The 13,139-nt window shown below is 45.8% G+C and overlaps 1 protein-coding gene across 6 annotated transcripts in view; it reads right to left on the bottom strand.

Annotated features, from left to right (window-relative positions):
- SLC12A7 (solute carrier family 12 member 7) overlaps positions 1 to 13,139 on the bottom strand; it is a 171,929-nt gene that overhangs the window by 60,135 nt on the left and 98,655 nt on the right. For all 6 annotated transcript variants that reach the window (XM_038770213.1, XM_038770207.1, XM_038770208.1 and 3 more), the window contains 3 exons: positions 6,841 to 6,935; positions 3,367 to 3,489; positions 164 to 310 (listed from right to left, as the gene is read on the bottom strand). In XM_038770213.1, coding sequence (XP_038626141.1) covers positions 164 to 310; positions 3,367 to 3,489; positions 6,841 to 6,935 — 365 coding nt within the window. The remainder of the gene's footprint in view (positions 1 to 163; positions 311 to 3,366; positions 3,490 to 6,840; positions 6,936 to 13,139) is intronic.

Genomic DNA, 13,139 nt, shown 5'->3' with positions numbered 1-13,139 from the left:
GTAAGCGCTCAGTCAATACGACTGATTGAACTTGCCATAAAAGGCGTCTGTCGTAAGCAATCACACGCTACATTCACCCAGGCGCGTCTTGCCGCACCGCAGAGCCACCCTCCCAGCCCCATCCTCGCTGTACACCCGGACAGAAAGACGGCGATCGACTCACGCAAGAACAACAGATGAACACGATGATGAAAGATTCGAGGATTCCGGATGCGCCCACGATCCACGTCAAGCGCAGAAAGAGAATCACGCCGAGGATGTTCTGCAGGCAAGGCAGGTAGACGCCGATGAAAGTCCCCATCCGTGGAGCCTGGAAGAGACACAATTCCACACTGAACGCAGCCCTGGAGCCCGGCTGGCCGGGATCTGAAAACGGACGGGGCGGAGACTGAGAAAGATGGAGAGGCAGCTAGAAACAAACTTTCTAGCCAGGGGATATCCAGAAGATACGTGGGGAATGTCCGAACCTCAGCCTCCTTCGGTCCTCATTTCCTGAGGACCGTTTTAATATTGTCTTTTGCTTCTCTTTTCCTGCTCGGCCCTTCTCCTGACCTTGCTGTGGACCTCGCCTCCGAGTTGCTGTGAATTTAAGAACTAAGAAAAGACGTAGCATCTTCCCGAATGAGATCAAACAGATCTATCCTCTAACTCTTAAATTCAACAACGTTTGTCCCCGCACTCCCTCTCGTTGAGATTTTTGCTTTTTGACGGGGAGAAATGAAGCTCGCTGTAGGCATTCACGTTTCAGCCATGGCGGTTCCAGTAGCATGGCTTAGTGGCAAGAGCCTGAGCTTGGAAGTCAGAGGTCATGGGTTCTAGTTCTGCCTCCACCACTCATCAGGTGTGTGACTTTGGGCAAGTCACTTAACTTCTCTGTGCCTCAGTTACCTCATCTGTAAAATGGGGATTAAGTCAGTGAGCTCCACGTGGGACAACCCCATTACCTTGTATCTACCCCAGCACTTTGAACAGTGCTTGGCACAGTAAGCGCTTAACAAATACCATCATTATTATTAACAAGTCTTCAGTATCTCCCATGAGATAATAATAACTGTGATATTTTGTTAAGCGCTTACTCTGTGTCAGGTACTGTACTAAGCACTGGGGTAGATGCAAACTAATCAGGTTGGGCATTGTCCCAGTCCCACATGGGGCTCACAGCCTTAATTCCCATTTTACAGATGAGGTATCTGAGGCACAGAAGTGAGGTGACTTGTCCAAGATCACACAGCAGACAAGTAGTAGAGTCGGCATTAGAACCCAAGTCCTTATAATAATAATACTGGCATTTATTAAACTCTTATTATGTGCAAAGCACTGTTCTAAGCACTAGGGAAGTTACAAGGTGATCAGGTTGTCCCATGGGGGGCTCACAGTCTTAATCCCCATTTTACAGATGAGGTAACTGAGGCACAGAGAAGTGAAGTGACTTGCCCAAAATCACACAGCTGACAATCGGCGGAGCTGGGATTTGAACCCGTGACCTCTGACTCCAAAGCCCGGGCTCTTTTCACTGAGCCACGCTGTTTCTCTTCTGAATCCCTGGCCCGTTCTCTATCCACTAAGCCAAGCTGCTTCTCTAAACCTGGAGCATCTTTTTTGTGTGATTTCTCCTCTACAGGAAGTCACTGGGTCAATCATGTAAATGTTCAATTTCCAGATTGCCAGAGGCAGAATCCAACATTCATACCTGCTTTCCAAACTCCATGTCCCTTCCGCCCTCCTTCCCCTCCTCTGCCGCCTCACTGGCATTCTAATTTGTTTCCCTTACTCTGACTTTGAAAGGATGAAATCCTGCCCCAGTTTTCACATCAGAAACCTCACAGACAGCTGTGAGCAGCTAAGGCCCTTTAGGCTGCTATTTCTGAGTTGTTAGAGGTGGAAAAATGCGACCTTTATCAACTTCCCGAAGTGCCAAACAAGTACACGGATCTGGAAGTTGAAGGTTCCCGGTGTTATCCCAGTCCCCTTAAGGCATAATAATTATGGTATTTTTTTTACTATGTGCCAAGCACTGTACTAAGTACTGAGGAAGATACACTGTACTAAGTATCGAGGTAAATACATGATAAACAGGCCATAATGAGCTGTGTGATAGAAAGCAAAAGAATCCTGGGAGTCAGACCATTTTTTAAAACAACTGAATTTGTTAAGCTCTTATTATGTGCCACGCCCTGAATTTCAATCTGGGGTAGAGATACAAGTTAATCGGATTGGACACAGTCCCTGTCTTGTGTGGGGCTCACAGTCTTACTCCCCATTTTCCAGATGAGGTAACGGAGGTTCAGAGAAGTGAAGTGATTTGCCCAAGGTCACACATCAGACTGAGCACCATCCTTCCTCTCCCCACCCCCACAGCCTTACCTCCTTCCCCTCCCCACAGCACCTGGACATATGTTTGTACATTTTATTACTCTATTTTACTTGTACATATTTACTATTCTATTTATTTTATTCTGTTAATATGTTTTGTTTTGTTGTCTGTCTCCCCCTTCTAGACTGTGATCCCGCTGTTGGGTGGGGACCGTCTCTATACGTTGCCAACTTGTACTTCCCAAGCGCTTAGTACAGTGCTCTGCACACAGTAAGCGCTCAATAAATACGATGGAATGAATTAATGAATGAAAGTGGCAGAGCTGGGATTAGAACCCATGACCTTCTGACTCCGAGGCTCTACCCACGCTATGCCACTCTTGATATCCTCTTTAAACAACTACCCGAGTGGAACTGAATCCTAACATTCAGCAGAGCCTCACATGGCTTCAACCTTCTACTAGAAATGGGTCACTTCAGACCCGTCATTCACATCTTTTATGTGGACTTTATTGTCCTCACCTATTAAAATTCGCCTGGCCTATCTTGCGGTCCTCTGTCTTTAGCCCTGAGCAAGATTTGCAAGCTATCTATGTGGACTTTATTGTCCTCGCCTATTAAAATTCGCCTGGCCTATCTTGCGGTCCTCTGTCTTTAGCCCTGCGCAAGATTTGCAAGCTATCGGTAGGCAACCCACAGTCTCCTCCCAATCCCAAAGGTACTTTCAAAGAACTCGATTTCTCCTCCCCAACGTGGGAAGAGAGGGGGTGGGCCTGTCCCAGAATGGGCAGGGCAGAGTGGACCTGGGTTCTAGTCACAGCTCCGTCACATGTCTGCTGTGTGACCTCGGGCAAGTCACTTTACTTCTCTGGGCCTCAGTTACCTCATCTGGAATATGGGGATTACGACCGTGAGCCCCATCTGGGGCTGTGTTCAACCTGATTACCTTGTATCTACCCCGACGCTTAGAATGCTATCCGGCACACGGTGAGCGTTTCGAAGAAGAAGTCTAAAAGCAATGCCAAAAAACATGTGGAGGATCACTGTACATACCTTAATTTCTTTTCGTTTGCTGTCTTCATCTTCCTCGTGCTCAACCACTCCCTGGCTTAGGTTGGTGTAATTGGCGAGTTTGTTAAGAAGAGATGATACCATCGGGTTGCTATCCATTTCTTCCTGTTGGCACATTGAGAGATGCTCACGACAGTAAGCAAGGAATGCCATCCAGTCGATAACATTCTGCACGCTTTGCAGTGGCCCTGGATGACCTTATTACCACCTTGCAAATGGGCACCTAAATTGAGCGGCCCACACCTAATTTTCACCCTGCCTGCCTGCTCACCTCCTCCAGGAGGCCTTCCCAGACTGAGCCCCTTCCTTCCTCTCCCCCTCGTCCCCCTCTCCATCCCCCCCATCCTACCTCCTTCCCTTCCCCACAGCACCTGTATATATGTATATATGTTTGTACATATTTATTACTCTATTTATTTTACTTGTACATATCTATTCTATTTATTTTATTTTGTTAGTATGTTTGGTTTTATTCTCTGTCTCTCCCTTTTAGACTGTGAGCCCACTGTTGGGTAGGCACCGTCTCTATAACAATCAATCAATCAATCGTATTTATTGAGCGCTTACTATGTGCAGAACACTGTACTAAGCGCTTGGGAAGTACAAATTGGCAACACATAGAGACAGTCCCTACCCAACAGTGGGCTCACAGTCTATATGTTGCCAACTTGTACTTCCCAAGCGCTTAGTACAGTGCTCTGCACACAGTAAGCGCTCAATAAATACGATTGATTGATTGATGATTGATTTAACCACCAAGGTGGAGTGCTTTGTTTTCTTCACTTACCCTAAATTCTTCCTCACCCTGGGAGACCCAAGGCAGTCAGTAAAGATGGACACAAGTGAAAAATCCATAGCAAGCGTACATCTACAATCAAGGCCATTTAACAAGGGTATATTCATCCATTTATGTCTAGACTGTGAGCCCACTGTTGGGTAGGGAGTGTCTCTATATGTTGCCAACTTGTACTTCCCAAGAGCTTAGTACAGTGCTCTGCACACAGTAAGCGCTCAATAAATACGACTGATTGATTGACTGATTGCTGGTCTGTTCGGTAGGTTGTAAACTCTGTGAGGGTAAGGATTTTCTTTTGCTCCATTCCCAGATGCCTAGGAGCTTGCGATGGATGCTTGATAGGTACTGCTGCTACCATCATCATCATCAATCGTATTTATTGAGCGCTTACTGTGTGCAGAACACTGTACTAAGGGCTTGGGAAGTACAAGTTGGCAACATATAGAGACAGTCCCTACCCAACAGTGGGCTCACAGTCTAAAAGGGGGAGCCGCTGATGATGGCAGTGTCATACTCAGTGGAATTCTGACAAGTTGGATGAGACAGACCCGCTTGCTCCCGCGCCTACCCAACAGTGCACAAATGCACGGCGTGGCTCAGTGGAAAGAGCCCAGGCTTGGGCTCAGAGGTCATGGGTTCTAATCCCAGCTCCGCCACTTGGCAGCTCTGTGACTCTGGGCAAGTCACTTCACTTCTCTGGGACTCAGTTACCTCATCTGTAAAATGGTGATTAAAACTGTGAGCCCCATGTGGGACAACCTGATCAGCTTGTATCCCCCACAGCGTTAGAACAGTGCCTCGCACATAGTAAGCGCTTAACAAATGCCATCATTATTTATTTTTATTCAAATGTGTGGGGTGTTGGCAAGTGACTGAGCTCAGACTGGCCTGATTCAGAGATCCCAGGAATACCAGCTTGTCCTCTAGACCGTAAGCTCGCTGTGGGCAGGGAATGTGCCCGTTATATTCTACCCTCCTAAGCGCTTAGTTCAGTACTCTGCACACAGTAAAGAGCGCAATAAACACAACTGATTGATTGATAAGCAGCGTGGCCTAGGAACTGGGTTCCAATCCTGGCTCTGCCACTTGTCTGCTGGGTGACCTGGGGCAAGTCATTTTTCTTCTCTGTGCCTCAGTTATCGCATAATAATAATAATAATAATAATGGCATTTATTAAGCGCTTACTATGTGCAAAGCACTGTTCTAAGCACTGGGGAGGTTACCAGGTGATCAGGTTGCCCCACGGGGAGCTCACAGTCCTAATCCCCATTTTACAGATGAGGTAACTGAGGCACAGAGAAGTTAAGTGACTTGCCCAAAGTCACACAGCTGACTAGCGGCGGAGCCGGCATTTGAACCCATGACCTCTGACTCCAAAGCCCGGGCTCTTTCCACTGAGCCATGTTGCTTCTGTAAAAAGGGGATTAAGATTATGAGCTCCACGTAGGACATGGACTGTGTCCAACCTGGTTAGTCTGTATCTACCCCAGCGCTTAGAACACTGCCTGGCACATAGTAAGTGCTTAACAAATACCAAAAAAATTTAAAAACCCAGCATGATAAATGACAAGGGGATCCGTCAAATACAGCAAGATGGGATGGCAGCAATTGTTTAAGAGGGAGAGGAAGTCTGCCTCAGTAATGATGTTAAGGACACAGTAAGCGCTCAATAAATACGATTGATTAAGGAAGGATCCTACAATGGTTTAGGCACCATCTTTCAATCCCCAGAATGGTCTGAAGCCTTTTCTGCTCCATCTCCCTGCACAGTTCATTTGATAAAATTTATTGAGTGGTTACTGTGTGCAAAGCACTGTCCTAAGCGCTGCGGAGAGGACAATATAACAACTGACACATTCCTGCCCACAGTGGGATGTTGTGGGGCGTAGAGTAAAAATATGTTCCCAGCCCTTGAAAATTCTAATTCAATTAGAATTAGAAATATCTAATTCCCAAACTCCCCAGGCTTAGGAAAGAAGCACTTTTCAAAATCAATATGCCTTAAGCCTTAAATCCTCAACTGACCGTGACATGGAAGGCGACTATATTAGATGGAGGCAAATCCGGTCCATCGCATTTTCTGAATCTCTAGCATTTCTTCTCAGTATAAAGCCCCACCTGCCTCTCTAATCTAATATGCCATTACCACCAAGGAAGTTGGCCATTTTCTAGATTGTTTTAACTTTCGCTCTAACAATAGATTAGAGAAAATATTTACAATTCACTGTTTGTATAGGCATCACTCTGCTGCTTCCCTTACTTGCAGTTGATTCTATTGTTTAGTGCCTGGCATATAGTAAGCGCTTAAGAAATGCCCAACACTATTATTACTATTATTTGTTGCCCCCCCCACACTAGATTGTCAGCACCTTGATGGCAGGTTTCATGTCAGCCACCTCTATTGTATTATACTCTCTCAAGCACTCAGTACAGTGCTCTACACAATAAGCGCTTAATAAACACCACTAATTAATTGACTGGCTATGGTTTTTAATGGTACATGCTTCTAAATCAACCTCAAATGTGGAAACACCTTCGCTAAGGGGGGTGTGGGTTGTTTATGCTTAAGGCTCACCTTCCTTCCCTCTATTTCTAACAGGATTTTCGATTCTACTATACACAGCCCACAAAGGGAGGTTTGTTTTAAAGACCCCATTACCTCAAAGAGAGCCATGTTCTTCCCTTCGTAGATATTTTCTCTCTCCATCTCAGGACTGTGAATGAAGGGACTGCTTTCCTTGGGGATGCCATCTCCTGTTGGAAAATTTAAAAAAGAAAAAGAAGATCACGGAGGGAGTCCAAAAGGGGAAGCAAATGGGATTCTGTGAGTGGCGTTCCTGTTCGTGTGTGACTGTGCATGTGTGTGGTGTGTGCACGTGAGTCTTTCCTCTGCTACACTGTGAGTCCCCTGTGGGTCATCATCAATCATATTTATTGAGCACTTACTGTGTGCAGAGCACTGTACTAAGTGCTTGGGAAGTACAAGTTGGTAACATATAGAGACAGTCCCTACCCAACAGTGGGCTCACAGTCTAAAAGGTGGGCTCACAGTCTAAAAGGGTCGTCTCCCAATCGCATCCAAGTTTTCGCGTCTACGCATGGCGGTCCTGTCGGCTTATCACCTAATCAACGTCGGCCTGTCCCGACAATTGCTGGTGATTCCACGGGGACGCCTATCGAGGAGGCAGAAACACCCCACAACCGGAGTGGTTTAGTTTAAGGGTTCCCATCAGTCTTTGAGATGCCCACCCTCCGATTTCCAGAGTCGGCAGGGATGAGAAGTGGGCCAAGTCCAGGAGTCCTGCAGTCTCTTTGCACCGCAGGACCAAGACCCCTCCCCTCCAGCCTGGGCTGAAATCGTGGCCTGGGCACTACTCGCTAACCTGGCCGGCTGGTTTGTGCCCACTCTGGCCCCCACTTCATTCTGGGCCTTGGGAGGTTCAGTGAGTGGCACCATTCCTCACCAGACTCCACACAACGGTATCCATCTGCCCCACTCCAACACACGGCTCCCATACAATGGTATCCAACCGCCCTATGCAACACACTACTCACACACAATGGTATCCATCCAAACCACCCAACACACCACTCATACACAACTGAATCCACCCACCCTATTGGGCCTCCAACCCTCACCATTCAGGGTTGGAGGAAGACAAACGCCATCATGGATCCTTAGAACAGTGGTTTGTACACAGTAAGCACTTAATAAATGCCATTATTATTATTATGGATCAACTCTGGCCACCTCCCACCCCATCATGCTATTGGGAGTCCCAGGTACAGTGCCTTGCATGCAGTAAGTGCTCAATAAATACCACTGATTATTAGTCTTGTGGTGAATGATAATTGTTCAAGAAAAAATAAAATAGTCCCTTCCCACTATTCTTTTGTCTACTCTCGGCATTGTCACATGCTTACCGTCCTCTAGACTGTCAGCAGACACGTTCTCTGTCCATAAATAGCTAATTCTATTGTATTGTGCTTTCTCAACCATTTATTACAGTGCTCTGCACCTAGTAAGTGCTCGATAAATACCACTGGTTGATTAACCAGGAAATGCTGGTTAATAAATTTCAAAAATACGATTGATGATGAAATGCTACATGTCTGCAACATTATTAATATGAGTAATAATAGCAGTATTTGTTAGGGGATTATTGTTAAGCATTGGTGTAGATAAATAATGATTAATAAAAATTATGGCTTTTGTTAAGCGCCTACTATGTGCCAAGCACTGTTCTAAGCGCTGGGGTAGATACAAGGTAATCAGGTTGTCCCACATGAGGCTCACAGTCAATCCCCATTTTACAGATGAGGTAACCGAGGCCCAGAGAAGTTAAGTGACTCGTCCAAGGTCACACAGCGACGTGGCGGAGCCGGGATTAGAACCCACGTCCTCTGACTCCCAAGGCTGTCCTCCTGCCACTAAGCCATGCTCCCACTGGACTCAGGGCATACAGGGCAGACAATCTAAGAGGCAAGGACAGAGGGTACTTCATCCCCATTTTAGAGATGAGGAAACCGGAGCCTAGAAGTGAAGTGACTTGCCCAAAGTCACACGCCAGGCAAGTGGTGGAGCCAGGATTAGATCTCAGGTCTTCTGTGCCCTACCCATGCTGCTTCTCATTCTACTGAGCTCAAGGAATGTGTTTCTACCCTAGCCGCCTCCCCCCAGACCTTTCTCTCTGGAAAAATACTCTTCAGGGAACAAAGAACTTTCCATTTGGGAAAAGAGTTGGGCAACAAAAAGAAGCAGTGACCCATTAAGGCTAGGGAAGCACCATTTTACGTGATGCCTAAATAAATATCCACATAGCAGCTCTGTGACCTCACCCCAGCTGTACTACATACCTACTAATTCTTACTTGGCACAGAGTTACTCCTTAGTGTTTTGGGTGGGGCTTCGTAACTCCTATTTGCTACTTCAGAAATGCAAGTCGTAAGGAATAGACATGCTTCATGGCCCTCTGTGATAGCTAAAACCTTAGCTGGCTTGTCACTGGGATGCTTATAAATCTAATCAAAACACACCTGAAACAAAGGGAAGATTATCTGCCATCACTAATCCTCGGTGTTCCTTGCAGAAGCAGTGTGATTAGTGGAAAGAGCCAAATTCTGGGAGTCAGGGAACCTGGGGTCTAATCCCGGCTGCGCCACTTGTCCGCTGTGTGACCTTGGGCCAAGCACTTCACTTCTCTGGGCCCCATTTCCCTCACTTGTAAAATGGGGAAAAAGCCTGTGAGGGACAAGGACTGTAGCCAACGAGAACAGCTTGCATCTCCCTCAGCATTTAGTACAGTGTCTGGCACATAGTAAGCACTTAAGTGCCATTTTAAAAAATCTCCTACTGCTAGGTCTTCCTTCCTAACTTAAGAAAATGTTTGAAACTGCATCCTCGGTTTCTGGGGATTGTTGGCTTTTAAAAGCTGAAAGGAATCGCCTGGTTATGGAAAGCGTGGATTTAGTTATCAGAAACACTATGTTTCACTGCAAATCAAAGAAGTGCAGAAGAAGCCACAACTACAGTAAGGGAAAGGCAAGAAAAGATGAACTGCAAACATTAAAAAAAAAAAACCACACAGACAAACTCGGTGCCAATAAGCACAAAGGATTTAAAAATAAATCCCCCAATAGCAGTTGGTATATTTCAATTAGAGGCTTTCGAGGGGGTCGAGCTCCACCGTAACTCTTGAAAATAATTCCCTGAAAACCAGGAACCATGGCAGCGGGGACATTCAGTATTGGAGGCCATCTCGTGCTGGGAGAGCAAAATTCTGGTACGGAGGATTTGGAATATTGAGAACAGTGGGAAAGGTGGTGGCTAGGGAGCTTAAAGAGGGAAATATTCCCAGCTTCCAAATAACCCCTTTCATCATCATCATCATCAATCGTATTTATTGAGCGCTTACTGTGTGCAAAGCACTGTACTAAGCGCTTGGGAAGTACAAGTTGGCAACATATAGAGACAGTCCCTACCCAACAGTGGGCTCACAGTCTAAAAGGGGGAGACAGAGAACAAAACCAAACATACCAACAAAATAAAATAAATAGAATAGATATGTACAAGTAAAATAAATAAATAAATAGAGTAACAAATATGTACAAACATATATACAGGTGCTGTGGGGAAGGGAAGGAGGTAAGATGGGGGGGATGGAGAGAGGGACGAGGGGGAGAGGAAGGCCTTTCACCACTGAAGAAGCAATGTGGTCTAGTGGCTAGAGCCCGGGCCTGGGAGACAGAGGACCTGGGTTCTAATCCCAACTCTACTACTCACCTGATGTGTGACCTTGAGCAAGTCACTTCACTTCCCTGTGCCTCAGTTACCTCAGCTGTAAAATGGGGGGGGGGGGGAAAACTGTGAGCCCCATGTGGGACCTGGACTCTGTCCAATCTAATTATCTGATCATTGGAGTGGTAATTGGACAGTAATAAAGCAAAGCAGTGTGGCCTAGGAGATGGATTATGGGACTGGGAGTCAAAAGAATCGGGGTTCTAATCCCAGCTCCATCATTTCAATCAATCAATCATATTTATTGAGCGCTTAGTTTGGGAAGGCCTCCTGGAGGAGGTGAGCTCTCAGTAGGGCTTTGAAGGGAGGAAGAGAGCGATCTTGGCAGATGTGTGGAGGGAGGGCATTCCAGGCCAGGGGAAGCGCTTAGTACAGTGCTCAAGCACTTAGCACAGTGCTCTGCACACAGTAAGCGCTCAATAAATACGACTGATTGATTGATTGATTGATTGATGTGGGCCGGGGGTCGACGGCGGGACAGGCGAGAATGCTACTTAAAATGTGAGCTCTGATTATCTTGTATCTAGTCCAGGGCTTACTACAATTGTTTGGCTCATAGTAAGCGCTTAACCAATGCCACAATGATTATTATCTCTGGAGGGCTACAAAGACGGCATCGACAAAAATCTGCCAACTATTATGTGATGCCAAGAACTGATAAGTCAACAAGTCTCTGTCACATTGGGGAACCTTCCCCTCGGTGACTTCCAAAAGGAGATGCTCGAATGCCCTGGAATAGCACAAAAGCCAAGTAGGGAAACTATCGCAATCCTGATGTGCAACTAAAGGAATTTTCCACCTGGGAAACAAACCAAATTCCTGAGTCACAGATAACTCTCACGGCTATACCCGATCCAAAAGTTGTGTGTTTTGATACTGGGGTTTGAATGCGTTTCATTACTTATTTTTGTCAGCAAGCATGGAGCAGTGTGGCCTGGTGGAATGAACACGGGGCTGGGAGTCAGAGGTCCTGGGTTCCAATCCCGACTCCACCATACCCCTGCTGTGTGACCTTGGGCAGGTCACTTCACTTCTTAGCACCTCAGTAACCTCATCTGTCAAATGGGGATTCAATCCTACTCCTTCCAGCATGGCTCAGTGGAAAGAGCACAGACTTTGGAGTCAGAGGTCATGGGTTCAAATCCTGGCTCCGTCAATTGTCAGCTGTGTGACTTTGGGCAAGTCACTTAACTTCTCTGGGCCTCAGTTACCTCATCTGTAAAATGGAGATGAAGACTGTGAGCCCCCTGTGGGACAACCTGATCATCTTGTAACCTCCCCAGCGCTTAGAACATAGTAAGTGCTTAATAAGTGCCATCATTATCATTATTATTATTAGACTGCGAGTGCCACGTGGGACAGGGACTGCATCCAATCTGATTAACTTTTATCACCTTTTAACCTCCCCAGCGCTTAGAACAGTGCTTTGTACACAGTAAGCGCTTAATTATCACTATCATTATTATTATTATCTACCCCAGAGCTTAGAACGGTGCTTGGTAATAATAATGTTGGTATTTGTTAAGTCCTTACTATGTGCCAAACACTGTTCTAAACTCTGGGTGGATACAAGGTAATCAAGGTTGTCCCACACGGGGCTCACAGTCCTAATCCCCATTTTATTCATTCATTCAAGAGAAGCAGCGTGGCTCAGTGGAAAGAGCCTGGGCTTTGGAGTCAGAGGTCATGGGTTCAAATCCCAGCTCCACCAATTGTCAGCTGTGTGACTTTGGGCAAGTCACTTAACTTCTCTGTGCCTCAGTTCCCTCATCTGTAAAATGGAGATTAAGACTGTGAGCCCCCCGTGGGACAACCTGATCACCTTGTAACTGCCCCAGTGCTTAGAACAGTGCTTTGCACACAGTAAGTGCTTAATAAATGCTTTCATTATTATTATTATTATTTATTGAGCGCTCACTGTGTGCAGAGCACTGTACTAAGCCCTTGGGATGTACAAGTCAGTAACATATAGAGACGGTCCCTACCCAACAACGGGCTCAAAGTCTAGAAGGGGCAGACAGACAAAAAAAACCATGTAGACAGGTGTCAAAATCGTCAGAACAAATAGAATTAAAGCTATATGCACATCATTAACAAAATAAATAGTAAATATGTACAATCCTCATTTTACAGATGAGGGAACTGAGGCCCAGAGAAGTGAAGTGACTTGCCCAAAACATAGCAAGTGCTTAACAAGTATTACTATTATTAGTAGTAGTAATAATAATAATAATAATAAACTATGAGTGCCCAAAAGGACAGAATACTTGCAGTGCTGCAAATGCTTAGTACAGTGCTCTGCACACAGTAAAAGCTCAACTGCAGCGGGAAAGTTTAGACATGCTTCCAGCTTAATGGGGAGCAAGATAAGCCAAATACCAGCTGGTTTGCGGGGAGAGAAAGGGTAAAGGAAGTAGCAGAACCACAAAGGCTTCATTCATTCATTCATTCATCATATTTAGTGAGTGCTTACTGAGTGCAAAGCACTGTCCTAAGCACTTAGGAGGGTACTTGCAACCAAGTCAAAGAACCCTGACCTTAGCTTCACCATACAGCCTTTTCTAGTTGTGGAAGGGCTTTCTCATGAAAGAATTGAAGGATTCTTTTTAAAACACAAGATAATAATAATAGCAATCATAATAATGGCATTTGTTAAGCAC

Source organism: Tachyglossus aculeatus, chromosome X3, assembly GCF_015852505.1.
Source record: "Tachyglossus aculeatus isolate mTacAcu1 chromosome X3, mTacAcu1.pri, whole genome shotgun sequence".
Lineage (NCBI taxonomy): Eukaryota > Metazoa > Chordata > Mammalia > Monotremata > Tachyglossidae > Tachyglossus > Tachyglossus aculeatus.
The sequence above is the reverse complement of the archived record's forward strand: the minus strand, read 5'-3'. Positions and strand labels throughout refer to the sequence as shown.